Source organism: Lissotriton vulgaris, chromosome 7, assembly GCF_964263255.1.
Source record: "Lissotriton vulgaris chromosome 7, aLisVul1.2, whole genome shotgun sequence".
Lineage (NCBI taxonomy): Eukaryota > Metazoa > Chordata > Amphibia > Caudata > Salamandridae > Lissotriton > Lissotriton vulgaris.
The window spans coordinates 1311545466-1311568516 of NC_141695.1; the positions used below are offsets into that span (position 1 = coordinate 1311545466).

Here is a 23051-nt window from a genome sequence, read left to right on the forward strand (position 1 = left end):
AGGACACTGTAAGAGGCACTGAAGAGACACATGGGAATTGAGACAGGAAGGGAAAGAGAGAAAGAAAGATGGGAAGGAAATGAGGTGAGAAGAGGCAGCGAGAACTAAGAGCAGCTAGAGATGGGTGGGACCTGGGAGTGCCTCGGGGAGAGAGGTAGGGGGTACAGACATAAAAAATACTAAAGTGCAGTAAACACATTTGCAAATGTCGCTTAAAATAACCCCACGTTGATTTGTACCTGCAGAGTTTATAAGCTGTCATTTGCAGTGGTTGTGATGGACAACCAGGTGGATTGTAGAAGAACTGCAAGGGGAGAACAACAATGGTAGAGATAAACCCACTAGTGGCAGGCCCCTTATAGATGCAAGAATTTGCTTCGCTATGTGAGGTGCTGTCCCCTGATAAGGATTTCATGACCCTGCCAACGCAGCTCACTCTTCGTACCATGATGATGTGACTTGCCACCCTAGCCCAGAGTTGTATTTAAGTTCAGCTAGTGCAGTATTTCTCTAAACAATGCGTCGATTTGAAATTTAAAAAGTCCCCAGTTAATTGGCCTAATACATTTTGCTTCTCCTTGCTTGCCAGCAGAGCCCAATATTGTTTCTTCATGGCAGCCGTAGAAGACAACCAGTTCACAAAAGAGGGAAAGCCTCATAACTGATGAACTCCTAACGTTTCCTGATATCACCATTAAACCTGCCAACAAAGGCGGAGAGATGGACTTACAGTCCGCCACAGCCTACAGAACAGTATGCCTTAGACTATAGGCAGACAAACACAACTACAAATTACTTGCTGTTGAACCCACACCCACACTGAAATCAGAGATTTACTCCATGGTAGAGGAGGCAGAGTGTGAGGGGTGGATCACAAAGCACAAAGGGGATTTTTTGAGAAATACCAATCTGGTGATACCATATTTTTTTTAACTCTGCCAAATGTCTACAAAAATCGTGACCCACTTCCTGGCAGGCCAATTGTTTCAGGGATAGGTTCCCTTCTCGAACCCTTGTCACAATTTTGTGACTTCTTCCTAGAGCCAATATTACAGAAGATGGAGACCTACATAAAAGACACAAAGGGCCTACTGGTCCACACCAGAAACATTTAATTCAATGACCAACTAGACATCCTAATGAGCTTAGATGTAGAGAGTCTGTACACCCCCCTCCCCAAGAATCAACACTAGAGGTCATTAATGGGGTACTTGAGAGTGCAGAATGGGCCTATTCCACTGAAAAAAATGTTGTGATGACCTGCTCTGACAAGAAACTACTTTGAGTTTGAAGGTACCCTTTTTCTACAAACCCACAGTACTTCCATGGGGAGTACCTTTGCCACTAGTGTGGCAGCTTTATATGTATACAAATTAGAAAAGAAAACATCTTACATGACACCAACCCATACCTGAGCAACATCTCTATTTGGAAATGATATATAGATGACATTCTTGTGGTAAAGAGAGGGAACATACAGATTGCCTTTGACTTCATTACTTGGCTCAAGAACCAGGATCAGAACCTTAAATGTGCATGTACTATCAGTAGAGAATCACTTACATTCCTGGAAGTGGATATTGTCCCAGAGAGAGGGACCTTACAGACACATACCCATCAGAAAACCACTGCTAAGAACAGTTTGTTACGCTTTGACAGTTTTCACCTGCTTCCATTGAAGGAAAATCTTCCTTATGGCCAATTCCTCGGTCTGCAGCGGAACTGCAGCTGTATAAACAACTTTAAACAACAAGCAGACCATTTGTCAGACAAAATGAGGGCATGCAACTACCCTGAGAAAATCATTCAGAAAACAAAATAAAATGTGTGAGGAATCAGAATTGAGATGCACTACTAAAAACATCAGCAAAAGAAAAAACAGAAACCCCTCTGGTATGTGTCACCACATACAGCATCGCCTCAGACTGCGTCAAAAAGATCATTAAATGCAATTGGAGCATTCTAAACACAGGACCCAGTCAGTGGGATTATCCCCTCTTTTCTAACAAAAGAGCAAAAACTTGCAGGATACACTTGTCCACACCAGACACAGAGCCACATTAAAATCAGAGAATTTGATTCACAGTGCCCGAAGCCTTCCAGAAGTAAGAGGTCACTACCCATGTGGTCAATGCAGCATCTGCCACCTGACCGCACCAATGAAAGAAATTGCCCTAGGCTTACACACTCCTAGGCAATTACAAAAACATACAAACTGTAACACTAAACAGGTCATATACTTGATAACCTGTCCACGCAAACTCAGATATGTAGGCATGACTCCTCTTAAAATAAGCTCAAGAATTTGCGAACACAGGAGTAACATCAGGTGTAGAAGCAATACCACCGAAATAGCGGAACATTACATCACTGCTGGACACTCCGTAAATGACCTTAAATGCGTCATTATGGAACATGTCATAGTGGAAGCAAGGAATCTTGAAAGAATTCTATTTGAGAAGGAACAGAGTGTTTATAAATTACCCATGCACTGAATGATGACATCCCCTGGTGGAATGTGCTACAATAATATTTATTGCAGCACATCATCCAGTAGCTTATACTAATGAATACAGACTGCTGACTGACACTGGGTCTGTACAAAGGTGTATGTTTTCACCATATTATTCACATCATTGCAACGTAAAAATTTTTTACCTTTCCCCTTAGTGTGGTGTTTTCCCTGTTCTCTTCCCCCTTGTTGTTGTTGCCTTGCACTGCTCTCTATAGATCAACAAAACGACATATACGAGGCGATGGGACTACATTTCTCATCTCCGCCCACACACACACATGTGACCCCTTCTCTACGGCAGGGTGCATTGTAAGTATAAGGTAGGACAAGCCTGACCAAGTTGGCATGTCCTAATAGTGAATTACAGCCATATTCGTTTTTCACTATTGCGAGGTTACCTGCTCTCCATTAGTTAGAATGGGCTGCCAGGATTATTAATGCTACAATCCTAGCTTGCTCAGGGAGCATGGTGCAATGTCGAGTTTGGTATCCCTGAACCCGGGGTTTAATAACGCATCCGTTTGTGTGGATGGTTTTTGGACTCTGGGTTTGAAAATAGCACTTTTAGAAAGTGGCTATTTTTTTGTCTAACTATTTCTGGTTTCTGCTGGTTTGGTGTGTGTGTGACAGGAGCTGGGTGGCTCCAGAGGTCTGAGTGAGTCAGTGTGGGATGAGTGGGGCATTTTATTTATTTATTTATTTATTTATTTTAGAAGCTTGTAGAGCGCGGGGCTACCTCCGGCGGGGGTGTCCCGGCGCTAAGATTACATGAATATCACCAGAGAAGGTTGCCTAGTTCAAGTCCATCTGAGAGAAAAATCAAGAGATGCAGAAGCATTTAATTAGCGTTTAGTAAACAACCAGGTTTTTAGTTTGCGTCGAAAGACTGGCTCAGATTCGATGAACCTAAGGTCAAGAGGTAGGCTGTTCCAGAGCTTGGCAGCTGTGACGGTGAAAGTTCTGCCGCCACTTCGGGTAAGCCTGAATCTTGGGACGTTCAGTAGACGAAGGCTGTTAGATCTCAGATGTCTTACAGAAGATGATATCTTGAGTCGTTTGCTCAGATAGGTCGGGCCAGTTCCATGAATTGCCCGGAATGCAAGAATCAGGATTTTGAAATCAATACGCCGGGCTATGGGAAGCCAGTGTAGCTCATCCCGATAAGCTCTGACCAAATTACGGGCAGGGATATTTCCAATGAGCCTTGCTGCAGCGTTCTGAATGATTTACAAACGGTCTATAAGATATTGGGGGGCACCTGCATATAAACTATTGGCATAATCAAGATGTGCCGTGATAAGTGCCTGGACAACCGTTTAGCTGGATGTTTGGGGGAGGTAGGGAAACATCTTCCTAATCATACGCAGTTTATTAAAACAGGCCCCGCAACTTTATTGACCTGGGTTTTACCAGACAAGGTGTTGTCAAATGTGAAGCCAAGGTTGCGGGCAGACTGCACTGGTGTGGGTGGAGGGTTCAAGATGGTAGGCCACCATAGGGTTGCAGGGGGGGGTGATTTCTGGCTAAAAAAGAGAACCTCAGTTTTGTCGGTATTTAGGGCAAGGTGATTGGCAGACATCCAAGTGCAGATATTGCCAAGGCAGTTTCTGAAGTTGGTAAAGAGGGAGTCAGAATGGTCTCTAAATGAAAAAACGAGCTGAGTATCATCTCATTTGCATTGAGAATAGGGGGAGAGTAGTTCCTGATAGCCTTCCCTGCCTGATACAATGCTGGCTCTACCTCCTGCCAGGCGACTGATGACTCTGTGCCTGCCAGGGACGATCCTGGCCCCACCTCCTACCAGGAGGCCGATAGCTCTGCTCCTGCCAGTGACAATGCTGGCTCCACCTCCTGCTGGACGTCTGAGGACCCAGCCCTGCACAGTGAATAGGCCAGGTGCCTCTGCCTGGCTACACCCACAACAGACCCAGGATGTGGGGAAATTCCCCTGCATGGACAAAGGGATCAAAGCCAAAAAGGGGAATAAGAGAAGGACCCCTGAACCAAGAATTTAGATCACTTCTGACAAAGGAACCCTGAACCAAGGACAAGAAGCCTGCTGATCCAAGGACTTGCCCTACCCCTACTGCTAGTGTGCTGTTTGTTGGGGGAATCCTGCAGTGCTTCTTTATTTTTGCCAAGGAACCAGGAGAGAGGAACTGTGTGTGTACTCTCAGACTTTGCTAAAGAAAATCTCCAAGGGCTGATAGAGTGCCAGCCTCCTGTTGAAGTCACAGGGCTAAAGGACTTCATCTGCTAAAAGTGCTTGTTGCTGGAACTTGAGAATCCAGCACCTCTGAACGAATTCAGCAATCTCGACGCCGACGGACGCCGCCGAATCCAGCTCGACATCGTGAGTAACGGCTCCAGTGTCCCGCTTCCTCGACGCCAGACGCCGGGCCCGATCTACACCAGCAGCGCCAGTGAGTAGCGAGTTCGGCTCCAGCTCCAAGTGACCCCGTGTCTGCACCGCTGCTGATCGCATCGACTTCGAGCCCTCTCGACGCCGTGAGGGCTGTTCACTCTTGCAACATCATCATCGACGACGACGCCGTATCCTGCTTCACCTCGTGAGTGCTGCTCCGGCCTGACATCTGTCGACGCCACTGCAGGTCGCCCAGACTCCGAGGCCGGATCGACGCCGAAGACGCGACGCCGGACATCTCGACGCCGCCGATCATCGTGTGCTTCGCTTTTCCAAGGTACTGTGTTGTGGGGGTCCGTGTGACTCCGGGCTCGACGTAGCGCTACTCGCAGTCGACGCCGAACCTTTGGATTAACTTTGCCTCGACGTCGTGTGACTCCCGTGTGGGTTACATTGTTGCCAAGAACTGTGATTTAAAGAAGAAGAGTTGCTTTTGTAACTAAAGACTTTGTGCTAAGAAGAAACTACACTTGAACTATTATTTTTCCTTCCAAGAGTATTCATTAAGATTGTGGTATATTTTTGTCGTTATTTGGTCTTGTGCTAAGCCTTATATACAAATCCTTATTTTTATAATACTACTGGGTCGTGTCCATTTGTAGTGTATTTACTTTATTACTGTATGTGGTCATAAATGCTTAACGCACTGCCTCTGAGATAAGCCTGTCTGCTTTGCCAAGCTACCAAGGGGGTGAGCAGGGGTTATCTAAGTGTGTGATCCCCTTGCCCTGACTAGAGGAGGTGAGTCCCTATTTGTCAGAAGTGTATACCTCTGCCAACTAGAGACAGCCAAGTCTAACATCACTTTAGGAACCAAGAGAAATTTGAAAGCAAGACTACAGTTCTCAGCTCTACCGCATGCTAACGTCAACCACTCCTCCTTTAGGGACAATGTGACTCTGGTCATATGACTTCCTCCCTCAACATGAAAGACCAATTCAGGGCCTGCCATCGTTGGGGGAGTGGTGGGAGCTGAAAAGGTGCAAGGAAGGACGATGTCCATCTGTTTAGTATGTGCTGGGGGAAACAGAAAAATGGTGTCCTCTCGTTAGGAAACAAAGGGTAAACATTGTGCTTTCTATTCTCTTAAAGCGTGCAACTGCAGGGATTGCCACACCCCCACTACCTCATGGAGCCTGAATTTGTAGGAGACATGTAGGTGTCTAAACACGACAAAAAAAGTAAATACACTAGCGTGTGAATGCTTAACACATCTTGCTATTATAATGTTATTTTATTTACATTTAATAGCGAGTGTTTTAGTGTGTGTGTATATATATATATTTCAAGCCTCCTTACTCCGGTAAACGCTGCCGCCTACCAGAACAGCAGGTGTGTCGTCTTCAAAAACACCTCTGTAGTCAGGTCCTCATAAATTTAGCTCTCTCACGTAGCAGAAGCAACATGAGTTGACGACACCTTATGCTGGCCAAAATAATTTATTAAGTCAGCTCTTCTGATGCGTTTCGCCTGACCAGCAGGCTAGTTCACCCTAAACTTGTTCACCAAAGCTTTACATATCTCAAGTGGCCATTTTAACCACTGTGCACATTACAAACATCACGTGACATGACTACAACATAAGTGTGCAAGAGGAGACTCGTAGTTTTCTTGGCTAACCAGCTCTTAAACATAACTCATTATACAAATGAATTACATTTCAAATTACGGTTGCCAGTATCACCACCACAAATTAAAGTTTTCAAATTTAAGGAAACCCTTGGCGCAACTTGCACTTAACAACATGCTTTAATACAATTTTTCATCAAGTTCGACGTGGCTAGTGTTGCCGTTTTCTTCACCTTATCAAATAACTTTATTGACACCCTGCCATGCCAAAAGCTATGATTTAGCGTAATGCATGTTTTCTCCACTAAGTTGCTTCCAAAAATATCAGCCTGTTAATAACTAGATGGTCTAACATTATAGCGCCTATGGGTGTTCCTATTGTGGTTTAACTTAACGGTTTGAACTTTACATTTAGCCCCAGTGAGCAGAAAGGAGCACTGTCTACCTCAGCGTTGCAGCGCATATATACCAATATCTCATATACAGAGTTATATTTACCCCTGTTATACCTCTCTGGACAAACGGGCTATCAGATCTTTCTAATTGTACCAAATTGATAATTTGGGTACACTCTATTACGCGGAAGACCCATATTATAATAAATCCCAAGCTGGCATGGTCTTCACCTCACTGTGCGATGCAACACCCCTTAATAAAAAAACAAAGAAACAGAAGAAAGTGCTATTAAAGTGCAAGGTAATCAAATTGATACACAAAACATGCATATACAAACCTAGACTTAAGGCAGCTGCCTAATTAAGTCCCTTCTTCACAATGAATTCATCTTATTCGATACTCATGGAGGTAAACCCTCTAAAGGTGCGTACTCAAATCTTCTTCTACGTTGAACCCAGTTGGTGCCTGGGTATTTAACAAGCTTGCTGGTCAGGTGAAACGCGTCCGAAGAGCTGACTTAATAAATTATTTTGGCCAGCACAAGGTGTCGTCGACTCGTGTTGCTTCTGTTACGTGGGAGAGCTGAATATATATATATGTATGCGAACCTCCTAATGGCCATCTGGGAGAATGAAGTTGTGGAACAAGAGAAGAAAAAACATTCAAAAATTAAAGCATGGTGTTGTTTCATTGACGATTTGTTTGTCGTATGGGACGGGAACAAGGCAGAACTCCAAACCTTCATAGATTCATTGGAAACCAACAAATATATTCTCCACTTCATATCAGCCATAAGTGAAACTAATCTGGTATTCTTGGATGTAGAAATCTTTATTTTGAATAATCAAATGTGCACCAAGATACACAGAAAACCAACCTCATGCAACAGTATCTTCCATACCAACAGTGGGCATCCAGCCAATTTGAAGTGGAGCATACCTTATGGCCAGAAGCTAAGAGCTAAAAGATACTAACTGCTCACAGGAAGAGGACCTCAAACAGGAAATTGAAAGAAGGAGCGATCTTTTTTCTGGAAAGGGGGTACCTAAAAGAAGTGGTTGAGACAGCGGTATCAAGAATGTATCTAAAAGGAAGAACAGATCTCCTAACACCAGCTACTAATACAACAAAAATGAAATATAGAACAGGAGAGAAAATGGAAGAAACCCGTCTAATCATGGATTTTAACAATCAAAGTGATGATCTGAGGAGGGCACTAAGGAAATATTGGAAGATTCTTTTACTAGACGAAACCCTGAAGGAGAATTTAACATCATTCCCAAGTGTCACCTACAGAAGAACGTCTTCGCTACGAGATATCCTAACCAAAAGTCCTCTGGAGATTAAACCACCAATAAAGACATCTTGGCTAACCACTCCTGGTTTTTGGAAATGCACAAAATGCAAGGCCTGTGAACATGGTCTCAACATTACAGAGTACAAACTGCAGAATGGCAGGTCTGAAAAGATTGCGGATCATATTAGATGTGAATCGAAATATGTAATTTACAGACTTCTATGCCCTTGTGGGAAATCCTACATAGGAAGCACCATCAATAAATTGAAACTAAGGATATTCTAACACCTACATGCAATTAAGAACAAGGACCCCAACTATCCGATGGCTAAACACTTTGAGGAGTTCCATCTAAGTGACTGTAGCCAATTAAAATACTCAGGGAAAAAGATCACCAAACCATCACAAAGAGGGGGAGACCGCACAATGCAACTACGCAAATTGGAATCCAGAATGATTCTGGGACTGGGGACGGAGTACCCATATGGGCATAACCAAGATGCAGAACTGTATGTACATCTATAAATAGACTATATAATCATGAAAATTAGAGATTAAGGTGACACATGGATTTCCAAAAACAGTTAGCTGAATGTATATAGGTGTAAATATCATGAAAAAGAGTAACTTAACTAGCCCATATAACCTGAGTGATAATGAAATATGGCAGCTGTAAGAAAAATCGTTCAGAAAATTATGCACTTGTATTGGCACACAATATTCTAAGTGTGCACAAGCATGAGACAATAACATGATCAGGGTTGTGATTCACCTCTTAACAAAAGTTATTTTGTGTTTTCTATTTCAGAGACCACTCAAGGGAAAAGGTCCTATATGGGCTCTATGACTAAATACTTCATGTTTAGCGTACTGCGCAAACTAGCATTAGGAGTTGGTATTTAACAAAGCCGTAGAAAATCTACAGATTTAGTTGGTCCTGAAGAAAACCTGTTGACCCTGAATAGCACTTGTAACAGGCTGAAACATGCCGACCTTACTGAGCTATAGATGTTAGGGGTCATGGCACTCATACAACACCACACAGTTTTTATCCCAGCTAAGGGACCTTATTAATAAACAAGAATTAGGATCCTGAAGGCTTTTTGAACTTGCGCTTAGGGTTTAGAAAGAGCTCAGGTTACAAACCTGTGTTGAGCCCACCCACTCACACTCGGTGCAATGGGTGAGGATCCGATGATGAAGCATGCCACGGGGGGTACTAGTGGGTGAGGATCCTAATAATATATCCATGTGATGCAAGGGTCACATTGATTCACCTGGGTGCAGATCCCTTTCCACATTTGTATATATTGAGACCAGTTATTTTGACCTCTTAAAACATTATGAGGTCATCAGTTGTGAGGCTTTCCCACTTTTGTGTACTGATTACAATGTTTAAGGAAGACTGATGTTGCCCCAATTTTGCTTCTTACTCCTCCTTTTTTTTCTACAGCCTTAGAAGGAATCCAGTAATAACAGAGTGAATAGTGCAGGAAACACACCAATTGCATGAAAGCTGAATACTACCTGTGGACTGAAGCACACATTTTGCCAGCCATTAACAAGACTGACAAGTACAACATGGCCTCAGCCCTATACGTGCAGACTGACTGCTGCAGCTTTTAACCCCTTCCATCGTGATGACGAACCCCAGCCGTCATGCACTACTGTGCTCGTGTGCTGATGACGGCTGGGGTTCGTCACGGCCCGCCCCTGTTCGTGCTGTTTACAGCACACCAGAGGAATTGCGGCTGCATGGAAAGGGTTAAACCTGTTGCCAAAACAGTAAAATTAACCATTCCATATGAAGACTGTGTCACTAATGCCTAGCCTTGTTTAGAACGTTTCGACATTTAGGAGGTAAACTCAAATTACAATGGGGTTTCCAGAGCAGCTGATCATGGTCAGAGATGATACGCTATGATGGAGAAGCCCGCAGCTATCTCTCTCTAAAGTAGACATACTCTAATCTTACAAGGCTTGAGCTCTTGACATAATTGTCACAACAACAGTAAAGCAAAGGCAATTGACCAATTTCTCATTTGTCTCACTAGAGATATTATCTTCCTGAGTGGACGGGGAGGCAGCAGTGACACCGCCTGCACTTTTTCTGCAGTAGGTCAATCTCCATGGAGTAATAATGTATCACAGTGTATATGGTAGCATACAGCATACAATGTCCAGATTTGGTGCCAGAAATCACTGGGAAGCCAAACTTCCAAGTGTTGACCTGTCCTTTCCCAGACCATGGAATCTTTGGTATGGTTGACTTTCGAATTACTGTGTACTGTTTGGGATGTTTGCTGTTCTGGTCTGACAGGCTGGTGACGCAAAACTGCTCCACTACTAAAGATGCATACAGACTGGCAGAGAGAATGAAGCACATGCCATGTGGATGCCTGACTACAAACTACTTTACAAAATACACCACACCACACTGCTTAGTGTAGCATAGATTCATATTCAAAATGTGCACCCAATAGAATTATAATTGGGTATTTTATCTATTAATTGGACATAATGGATTGTACCTTGGTGTTCATGTGCCACTTAGGTGACAGGTATTGTTGCTATCATCAGATATGAAACATTGCTTTGGCATAAAAAGTTTAGTGAGAACACTTTTTATCATTTGAGTAAGTATACAACTTGATGAATTGACATGTACATAAATATAGCATAGCATCATAACTAGATATGTGATTAGCATATCTTTACACCATTTAACTATCTTTGGTAATTCAAGAAAACATCCAGTGGCCACACAGAAGTGTCAAAGCAAGTTAATGCATTTTTGTTTTTTTTGCTTCTCACAGTGGCTTAAGGTAAAACATCATTATCATGCTTGTAGTGATGTAAGTAGTTGTCATTGTTCTAATGTAAACCATTCACTTGGCTTGTAAAATCTGAGACTCCAACTAGGGTTGGTTTCTCATAATCTATTGCTCTTCTGAATACTTCAGGAGTGATTTTTGTTCCTTCAATGAGGATGCTTAATCAAACCTCTGGTGGTGACAACTGACCCACAGTTTCACAGGAAGTAAGAAGAATTTGTTTTTGCCCTGAAGAAGGGGCAGGACCGTGTCACCCTCTTTTGTGCGGCTAGATATCAACAACTAGTTAGTAGGTGAGTGCATAGATGGGCAGATTATAATCTTATGGATATCACCCCTGCACTATAAAAGTGAACATGGAGAATCTCATCCAATTTGAGCTGCATGTTTGCTTACAATTCTCTTTCTGCACTCAATAATATCATATGGCTCTACATTGAATCAGAAAGAGATTATTTCCCTGTTACATATGGTGAAGCAGTAGTCCGGGCTATGACTGGACAAGAGGCCACCTTGTTTTACCTTTTTAATATGTTCATTAGGAGTGGGGATTCAAAGTAACTCACTGTATGATCCACGCAATCTATTGATGTATCAGATCCATACAAGGATCTAGGGCAGGCATCTCCAACGAGTTGTGAGTAGCTCTTCTGTGTGCAGCCCAGCCTACTAATATAGAAGCTTTTTCTTGGTTGAAATAATTGTATACCAAAATTAAAAAGCAAGTGTTCAAGATGAAAATGCATATATTTTTCAGAATTCATAATTAGATGTTTAGAGAAAAATTGTTATATTTTTCAGAATGAATTTGAAGCAAATATTTGAATTGGAGAGATGTATTGCTTGAATGATTACCTTGGTGCCAAGGGGATTTCAGCTTTTCCTGTTATGTATTACCTATGAAGATGCATTACAAATTGATTATGCTTTCTTTACTTTACTGCACGCAACCCTGCCTAATGCACTGATGTGATTACTGCTACAATCTTGGATGGGGTGGTAATCACATATCTAACATTAGTAGCTTGGGATGATTTCCATTGAATATAAGGAGCTCTTATTACTGAAAAGGTTCGAAACCCCTGATCTAGGGTGATATCAAGCATACAGGGAGGAAATTTATAATTTCAGAAACCCCCAAACCTAAGATAAATAGAGGGCCTACGGTAACATTCTACGTTATATCAGTGCAAATTACCTAGTAATAATTCATCCATATAAATTTCACTGTGTTTATATTCGATAATTGATTTGGTGCTATAACTGACTAACTAAAGGCTTTTTCCAGCTAATCAGCAGCTAACTTGATGAAGCCCTATCACTTTTGTACAGAGAGATTTTGTTAGTTTTTGCTCGTTTTCTTTTTTATGCATCAGAAAAAAAAAACATAAGCAGCAGAGTGGCATTAACTGGCTAACGTGACATGCCAATGCTTTTGGAGTTACAATGTTAACACACCTCTAGCTTTGTACACTGCATCAGAAGTAACAAACAAAAGGATTACTTACCAGTAGGCCAGACCAGTAGGGTACTCCAGTGACAAAGAGTGGGACGAATGAGTAGCGATATCCTCCAGTACCAAAGTCACAGACAATCCCAAAACCAATTTGAATGATGCCATTTAATATCTGTGAGACCTCCAAAAATAAGAGAAACTAGATAAATATTCTCACTATTAAAATCAGAAGGTATATCAGAATAGAGAGTTCATCACTAGACTTATACATACACAGAGATGCCTCCCAATACTAGTGGGTGATAACATTCGGTAGTGAGGAAGGAGGTATTCACTTGTAATTACAATTAGTGTTTCTTGGAATATTTGTCAATTCAGGGAAATATATTTTAAGGGAGATAATATTACTGGATGTATCTTGGGTTTACATTTTTAAATTACTGCTTTAAGTCGGATCAATAGGGAGAACAAGAAAACAAACATGTAATGATTCAATTTTAGAGTAACAATCAAGGGTGTTGGGTGATCAATCTCTACACACAAAGTATATTGTTTACAAAATTTCAGTAGGTACGAAAGTTTTAAGCCCTTCCTCGGGACAAGGTTAATTCTCACTTTGAGCCTTTCAGAGCATTATTGCTGATGCAGGTGATGCTTTTGCATACTGCAGAAGCCGCAATATTCTTGGCTAACTCATATATTTTATTGAACTCTTATAAACTAAAACAATAACTATGTAAAATATGCTGTTTTATTAAATGGAGTTTTGAAGACTGTATCCTGAAAGTCTTTAAACAACGGAGACTGGGTTTTTATCAAGTAAAGACTTTAAAAACAATTGACCTAAACATATGTTTAAATTATTATTTTTTCTACCACAAAGCATAAAAAATCTAACCAATTTTTTCTGGGGGTTTCAATTATTTTATTGTGAATACCTTAAACTAACTTTTCTAACAATTACACAAAAAAGGTTATGCTTTTTAGCATTAAGGTAAAAACCTAGCAGGGGAAAACCACAACAAAAAACTAAAATATAACCAGCTCAAGCAATGTTTGGAACAACAATTAGGTTCACATTCTCCGGTGCTGTCAAATTCACAGATAGTATCATACCTAAATACCTGGGGAAAACATAAAAGAGTGATATTTGGTTTATACAACACATCTTTTTTCTCAACCTCTAAAACAGACACTACAAATTAAATGGCAGTCACAACTTTCAATTTCTTACACTACTGATGCATGAGAGACAATGATAGAGAATCTAGATAAAGGAACCCGTGAAGCTCAACTTAAATTTTGTCTATTTAAGATTCTTCATGATTGGCATCGGTCTCCTGCAAGATTAAAGAAAGCTGGTTTAATTTCCCATGGCAATTGCTGGAGATGTGATAACACCAACTGTGACTCAGCACACATTATATGTGACTGTCCATTGATTCAACCTTTCTGGGCATAAGTTGGAAAAATCTTATCTTCTACTATGACTTTACATCTTACGTTCACTCCTGCTGTTATTATCCTTCATGACCTTCAGTTATCTTTAAAACTCACCAAACCCCCAATGTCGTCTTTTTCACACAGCAATGGCCACAGCAAAAATATGCATTATACACAATTGGACATCTCCATCTCCTCCTTTGCAAGAAGAATGCTTGACAAGTATGTTCCAAACAGCATCACATGAGAGAATAATTTGAGAGAATAATTTATAATCTTCAAAATCAAACTGACATATTTCTACGTTTTTGGTCACCTTTCCTGAATCTGAATAGTGGCATGGATATTGATGACAACACTCCGGGAGTGGATACTAATACCCCTTGATCTGACATTTGACAATATACTTTCTTTCTTCCTCCCTCCCCTCCCTTCTTTCCCCCTGGTTCTCATGCGTTCCTAATATTATAATAACTAATATTTTTGTTGTATTATTATTTTATTATTCTAATATCTTATTATTCTCTCTTTTCTAATTTTCTTCTATTCTTTTATTCTTACTATTTCTTATTGACATCTCATTTTTCATTTCTCTTCATATAACTTCTATTGATGTGCTCTGTTAGTTCTTATATCAACTATTTTTCTATATTCTATTCAATACTCCATTCTCGATAAATTTTTCAATTTTCGATTTTACAAATGAATTAATCCTCGAGGGCTAAGGAGATTTGTCATGTTACTATTTTATATATTTGTAGCCATATATAATGTTTAATCTATATACTCAATTTATATATCTATTGAGTTAACCTATAATTGATTCTTTAAGAAGTGCTAGGGATTCCAAGGTTGGGAAACATACATTTGATAAAATATATAATTGATGCTTTGACCAAAGTACAGTGTGTGGATCTATGAACATAAATGGAGGCTGCCCTGACACTTAGTAAAACCCTATTAAAGAGGAGGTACTGGCACCATAAAATTGATCAACTGCTGGCATTCTCCTCTTAAGATCCCTGACGTCCGGACATGACCGGGAGCCACGAGCAGGAACAGCTAGACTCAGTTGTTTGCCTTCGCCAGTGTGTGAGTGTCCAGGCCATCCAGGTTGGGGCCTCCCCAATATCCCTTCTAGGTATTACCAGAAGGTAGATTTTTTTTTATTCCCACTCTCCCCTTGTACCCTGAATTTCACAATGAATTCTGTATCCAGGGATGGATCCTCGAAGTACACTGACTTGACCATTCTTCTTTTGCAGAGTAGATGAGGTTTTTCTCCCCTTGGTCCTGATGAAATGCTGCTCATCCATTAGGAAAATTGAGGCATGATACATGTCGACCCACTGATCACCCGCACTTCACCTTCACTTTTAGCTGTAGTAGGTGTAATTCTCCTATCCAGCAACGACTCACGTAGTTGGTTTTTAACCATAGCATCAGCGTCCACTGAATAAAGTTATTTTTGACTCTTTTAGCTATTTTTAGACAAACACTCTCACTCCAACACTACTCATCTTGCAAACGCTCCCACACCCCTTCATCCAGGCTCTTTTGGCATACAACACCGAAGATCTCCAGCAAAGAGCTCCCTATGGGGCCCGTTGGGCATTGCAGCAGCAGCCCAATGAGGAGCTGCCCTATGATGCAGCATAACACCTCTTGGGGTATGTGAGGGCCCTTGCTCCTTATAGGAGCTCTTCTTCTCCCCCCCACTTTCTTCTTTCCTTTACCTGGAGTACCCCGTCCTGCCCTTTCCTTCACTCTTAGTGACCTCTTGTCCTCTTCCACAGGAACTGCATACCCTATTCTGACATCTACGCCTTGGGGAATGTAGGCTGGACCTTCTAAAAGCCCCCGTCCCTCCTTGTGAGAACATTCTCCTCTTAAGATCATGGTAGCCTACAGCTTGGAGCAATTTTTAGATGAAATAGAGCCTCCTTCGGCTCGAAAGTTGTATATGCTGTTCAGATACAGCACCTTACCGATTGGCTCCTTTACTGGGAAATAGGCAAGTAAACAAAGCCCTACAGGATACACATGCCCCAGTTGTGAAGCAGATAGGCAATGGGAAGTGTGTGTTTTGTTCTTCTGCATAGCTTAGGTTAAAAGTGAGAAAAAGTGGTTCATCCCTATCTGTCGGTTTTTAGGTGTTAGAGCTCATCAAATTGCATATTCCATTTAACTGAGGTTAGGCAAAGTCTGTTTTTGCTGTTTTCCACTATTTTATTGCAATATGGAAAATTAGGAAAAAGCTGTGCCTTTAATTGGGTATTTATTTTTTGTAGAAGTTTTTAGGGTCCACTATTGTATTTTACTATTAACAACCAGTGTTTACCTAGTTTTAGGTCTATTGTAACTACCTGCTTTTAATATTTTATGTGATTTAACTTTTTCTAAGTATTTGTATTTGGTTTCTACTTTTATGGCACAGAGCCAAAATAAAGTTAATTAACTATGAAAACAAGAAAAACTAACAAAGCCTAAAACGTATTTACATTTTTTTATTGTTTCAGAGGCATAGGTGAAGACTCACCTGGAAAATCAAAAAATTTTGGAAAGATAGGTACTATTTTGTAGAAGTACTGTTGTGTAGTTCCTATATAACCTATACAGGATCTGCACTTTTGGATAACAAACTATGGGACTGGTGGCAGACTGATTCTCAAAGATACGTAAGCCTGTCTATATCAGTGCCACTAGAATTTCCTCCTATCGGGGATAGATTAGTTCTTGGCAACCTCAGAACATGACAACCCTGATCCCTCAGAATTGTGGAAACAATATACTACCTTTCGCTCAGTCACTTGTGCTCAATTCTTTTCTCTCAGAGAGATACACAGAATAAACAGGACTGGGAGTTTCAATAAGAATTTATTGAACAGTTGTTATTCTAGTGTAGAATAGATGAGCTGCAACAACCATTAGACAGTAGTAGAGATATATAATTAGAAGTACTACGAAAGTAAAGGGATGGTAAACTTCTACCATATTGTAATAATCAGGAATACATACAAGTATATGAAACACATGATAAAAGGTGCATACTCCTACGATGCTTCCCTAACAAGATGTACCTAAATGTACCTAGCATCTGTGTAGGTGTTATACCAAGAATCCCTGTAGGATCTAGTCAACCCCATTACCTGAGAATGAGAGAATATGGGACCTCGTCCTGGTCTCGATTTGGACACCCCGCCAGGGATGTTAGACCACTTGAAGCTCGAGTGTCTGCATGCAGGGACCTCAGCATCTCTGGTCAGTGTGTCAGCCGGGAAGTCTCGGTCTCCACTGTCCTTCTAAGCAAGATGTGATGTAAATATACCCATTGGTCTCCCCAGGAGTCCTACCTTGCTGTGGTACTGTGTCCGCATAAAGGATGACATCGGGCCTGAACTTTATACAGATATTATACAGGAGATGTTAGTCCTGCTGTGCTTCCAAGAAGCCTCATGCATAATGTTTGCGATTCGCACTAGGGAAAAACCTGGGTTCTGAATGCAGTGTCGTATCTAGGTAAAAGGTCAGTCCCTAAGAAGGGTTATGTATGGTATGTAAGGAAGAATATAGGTGAAAGGTTGCAAAGTTACCTGTGCCTATAAAAGGGACCTATATGGAATATAACATCCACTCCTCTTCCAACTGGACAACATATGTAACTTATTAACATACTGCTAGCCTAACTAGATATTGTTTAAAACTTCCAAAAAACTTTAAAATGTTTAAAAAATTGTGCAAGCTATAGCTCTAAAGTGTCCTTAATTATAGTCCGAACTACTATAAGCATTAGAAAGCCATGGATGCCCAATATGGGCCGTTATTGGGTGCAGTAAAGGATACACGTCCGGTTGTGCACATGATGGGAGTGGCAAACAAAGGTCTGACACACATTCTTCTCTGCAAATCAGGCATCGGACAACAGTTAAGATGGAGTCCATCCAGGCTGGTCGGAAAGACAAGAAACAAGATGCACTTAGATTTCTTAAGGAAGGGGTCCCTCCATGTTGTACCATGCGGTCACAGTATTTACGCTCCAGGAGTGTTTTTTTCATCTCCTTGTTGACTGAGACATCCATTGCGTAGCAGATCGAAAACAATCAAGATACCTGCTACTAGAAACAGGATGAGTTGAAGTCCTTCAAAGATGCTTCTGAATAAGGAGTGTATGAAGGTTGGTATAACTCCAAGTACCATCTGAAAGGTGCCCAGAAGTCCAGAACCTATGTTCTGAAATAGGTGGACTATGACTGTCGTATCAGAAATGTTAAAGATAGGATTTACCATTACTGCAAAATGGAAAGGGCAGTTGGTATGTATAAGCGCCTGTATCTCTGCCGAAGACCTTGCGATCTGGAGATCAAAAGTCTCTTGAGCAGAGGTTAAGGGCACAGACTTCTGTAAAAGCATGGCTTTCATTCTGCTTAGAGTATTAAGGAAACATTCAGTGAAGGCCATAACGGCCCCTCCCTGACTGTATGTGTCGGTGGAAACAATACTTGAATATAAGTAACCCTGGAGGTCACGGTTCCCAGATATGCGATGCCCGGGAGCAATCCGCAGGAGCCTTGACTGTTCAGCATCAAGTAACTCCCATTTGAAAGTAGCCTGCATACTGGTGTAATCACTGCAGCTGGGGCACCCTTCAAATGGCAGGTGTAGGAGAGTAAGGTCTGTTTTCCTATGGTCACCCCACTTTTTTCTTTTTGCTTCACTAGTTTTCGACCTAATGTGGCTGTGGGCCTGCTAATCAGACCCACAGCCCAGCTGCTCTCTCTCTAAATTCACTACAATATACTTTAGGTGCATTACCAATTGGATACTGGGTCACCTTATGAGCCCCTGTACTGTGTACTATAGGTACCCAGGGCATAGGTGCATTCAAGGCCTACCAGGGGCTGCAACATGCATTATGCCACCCCGGGCTGGCCACTCACATTGACATGACACACTGATCACTCAGCTGGGGCAAGGTCGTGTAACCACCCCTTGCTTAGATATAGTATACCTATATCTAACCTTATATCTAGACACATATACACCTATAAGTCACTCCTATGGCAGGCCTTAACAATCCTGGAGGCAGAGTGCTTGGTCTTATGTGACATGGTGCTCTAGAATGAGCTGAGCCTCTCTGCAGCTTTCGGAACTGATGGAGCGAGGTGGTAAAAGCAAAATTTTGTAAACCCCTCTCGAAATCAATGTTTTATAACGTTAACATTCACTAATGGTGTGATGTGCTTGAATAACCAACCTTAGAGTAATATGCATACATGAACATATGGGAACACTAATCTTGCTTGCATGATGCCATAAAATTTGCTAATATGTGTTGTTATTGTGATGTGAACAAATGCACAGCTTAATTATAAACAAACGCAATTTAAATGTACTTATCGTACACGTTTTGTGCCAAAAAGTCGTTGGATATGTAAGTATAAAACGCATATATGTGACTTATTTGCTAGGTAACAACTAATAGGGAAATACTAGAATGGTGGGAGGTAAACAGAAGGGTTTCATTACCATAATTAACATGAATTTGTGTTTGTTTCTATGATAGTTCCAAAATGTGTCTCGTGAGGCCTATACAGAAAATGGCCACTCTGATTCACTGCGAGCGAGTATTGGTCTGCGCATGTGCATCTAAAATCCTGCAAGCGCGAGTGAGCTGACTGTGCTTGGATGGGAGGTTCAAGGACGCCAGGCCCCGGAACCTAAGATGGGTGCCAAGCATGGACGATGTAATGCTCAGAGTCTGAGAACTTTTCCCTATGTTTCAAGTGAAGGAAGCACCAGGGCTACAAACTGTCTTAAACAAAGCCCCTTTATTTTTCTGCTGATTCATCATGAAAAACATCCTGTAATGATGAGGAAGTGCTCTTCTACCCCAAATGTGTCCAATCAGAACTCTAATTGATGAGGTGAGTTACTTTTTAGATAGACTAAGCTAGAAAATAGTGTATAAAAACCCCTGATTTTGCTTAGAAAGGGTCGCTCTTTCGATTTCCTCTGGAAATGCTGCCGGATTGAAGATCGATTCTTTGATGTAAGAACTTCTTGTTTTTATTTGTGTTTCTTTGCAGGTCTGTTAGGATAAAATGAGGGTGTTAGCGAGGGATGTTAGGAGAGAATGAATTTGGAACTATCTGTTCTTTGCTAAACTTTACTGAACTTAAAATAAATGTCTATTTCTGAGCTTTAAAATAAATGATAATTTTTGAAAATAAAGTTAAAGATTCTTATTGAATAAAGAAATAAAGAAATGCCTAAATGTTGGACATACTGAAAGTTTGCTTTGAATAAAAATTAGATAAATGGAGAAGTACAAATCTGGTCTTTGGTTTTTCCTATGCCTAGTTTTTGTTCTAGCAGATCCATTGGCATTATGGTGGTGTGTCTGAATAAAATGGTGTTTAAAATGAAACCATGGCCAAATCTGTGAAGCCGAATTGAATGAACAGAGTAAGTGTGCAGTGTAATGGGCCCCACTGTTGAATGCATGTGTATTTCTGAGAATTCAGGGAAATGGCCATGGTGATTTAGAATATACTTTGGAGTCCCTCTGTAGCAGTTATAACTTGGTAGCAGAGTAGTAGTTGCTAAGGAAATTAGCTAGGATTATGCATAAAGCACTATATAGAGTTTAAAATGAACAGATTTATTAACTAACATCTGCTGAGTTCGTATTACGTTATATGTAGGTTAGAAAAGGTTCCAAGTGTTGTTTGAAGCTAGTGCCTCTGTCTGCAGGCAGAGGAAGTATGGCAAGTAAAGTCGCACAGTGCATTTGTCTGTTTCAAAGAAGTAGTATTGTCATATACTGCGGTGGTATCGTTGTATATCACTGTTTAGGGACATTAGGTGTGAAAGGATAAATGTATACTGAGGACAGTCTATGAAATCTCGGCTTTCAAGTATAGGGATCATTGCGTATCCTGACTAAAACTTATCGCTGAGGAGAGTAGTAGGGCTCAACCCGAGCTTGATAGAAGGGTAAAGGAGTGGCATCTACTTAAATAACGATAGAGGAATTCTGTGGTGGGTTAGCTGGAAGAGCTACCTACTGGCGATACAGAGGTCATGTATATATGAATATGGTTTTCTGTATGAACGTGTGTAAATGTAATTGCAATATGCGTTAAAGTGAAACTCTGGGATTGTCTCTAAGGAGGTGAAAAAGATCTCTGTATGTGCTTTCCTTGGAGAAACAAGTTCGTTATTGCCTAATAGAAGGGTAAGGCCAGTAGTGTTGCTTTATCAACCAGTCTAAAATTCTGAGGAGATAAGCGCTGTCTACTCCGGTTACAGAATACTTGTGTGACTGGAAAATTCTATCACTTTATTAGCGAAACAGGCAAATGGTATTGTTTTCTGTAAATTACTAACTGATTTTTGTAAAATATCTTGTAAATACGGCTTCTTGAAAAAAAACCTGTAAAGGCGGGCTCAGGTGGCGCTGCAGAAGCTGGAGCGCTGGTGACGTCAAAAGTGTTGCGCTAGGATTGGTCAACGTGACCAAGACAGAGTAGGAGCTGATAGGTTCATCACGAAAAAGCAGCAAAGAGATTGGTTAAGCCCTAAAATACGTATCTTGTTCTAATTGGTGCGTTAGTGTAAACCGCGCTGTGATAAGTTGGTGAACGGAACAGCAAACAGGGAAGTGCGCGATCTTTTGTAAGACAGAGAATTATTGGAGAAATGTCTTATTATTACGAAGAGGAGAAGAAGAAACCTTCATGGTTTAAGAAATTAAAGAATGTATTTTCAAAGGACAAAGAAATTGTGACTAGAGAGGGAAAATTACTTCCTCCACCGAAAACGCCCGCTTCTTGCATGTTATCAAAATATGGTTACCATACATGTGTTTGGTTAGAGAACTGGGCAAGGTATACTCAGGATGATGGTGTGTTAGCTTTTCCTGAAGAAGGATCGCTTGACTCAGCGGTTTTGAGAAATTTGAGAGACAAAATGATGAAGCTTGAGCTGAGACCTAGACTGACACAATTTGAAGCCTTACTTGAATGGGAAGACGAGATGCATGAGCAAGAGAGTAAAAGGCCATGCAGACATATCAGACTGAAAGGTAGAGGTTGAAATTTATGTGGTGAAACTCATGAAAGCAGAATGCATAGATGGAGAGACAGTAATATGTTTGATGGTATGTATCCAGTTAGGTTAGTGGATGAATATGAGGGTCGGAAATGTACAGAAAAGAAAAAGAATATAGAGACAGCGAACCAAAGTTATGGTGACAGTGAATCAGAAGATGTTGTATTAGAAGAAATATTAAATAGGAGACAGCCACCATATCAGCCAAGTTCTTTATGGACTACTCCAAATGCTCCGGTAATAGAAGAAAGAAATATTGAAACCCCAAGACCATATTCGAGTTTAAAAGATGTGCCAGAAAGAGTAGAGGTTAGATATATTCCAAATACACCTGTTGTGGAAGCTAGAATTACAGGTACTCCTTTATCAAGGAATGATTCACACAGAAGTGTGCAAAGTAGTAAAAATCGAAACGATGTGCAACCAAATATTTCTGATTATGAACGTTCTGCACATGAACTAATTCAGAACCTTACTAAACACATGGAAGCAGTGACTGTCCCTGTAACGATAGGGCCGGTAATACCAATACTTGAAAATCAAAAAATAAAAGAACCAAGCTTGACAATCCCGTTACACAAGGTTTGCAAAAAGCAAGAGAGAATATTTATCCTTATTTGTCAGAAATAAAATGAACTGTTAATATGAATCCACCTGAATTAACCTTTAACTAAAGTTCATTGTACAAATACCCGATTGGTGCAGAATCTAACTCTGCAACACCAAAGAAAAGTCTAGATAAAATAGATTTAATACAAACTCCTGTAGGACCGTCAGATAGGGAGTTGAGTGACTGGATTAAAACTTTGAAATTAAAAGAGAATGAACCAAAAATATTGGATGTAGCAAAACTAAAAGTGGATATGGAAGAATTAATTATTTGAACAATTGGTACAGATAGACTAAAAACGTATCAGAATGATGAACTTATGTTTATGTGTGAAAGTATTACATGGAGAGCTAAAACAGTGTATGATCAATTGGAGGAATTATTAAGTGAATTG

At 40.8% G+C, this 23051-nt stretch overlaps 1 protein-coding gene across 6 annotated transcripts in view; it reads right to left on the reverse strand.

The window, feature by feature from the left end:
* LOC147703574 (membrane-spanning 4-domains subfamily A member 4D-like) overlaps positions 1-23051 on the reverse strand; it is a 640133-nt gene that overhangs the window by 365137 nt on the left and 251945 nt on the right. For all 6 annotated transcript variants that reach the window (XM_086931915.1, XM_086931916.1, XM_086931917.1 and 3 more), the window contains exon 3: positions 12545-12673. In XM_086931915.1, coding sequence (XP_086788041.1) covers positions 12545-12673 — 129 coding nt within the window. The remainder of the gene's footprint in view (positions 1-12544; positions 12674-23051) is intronic.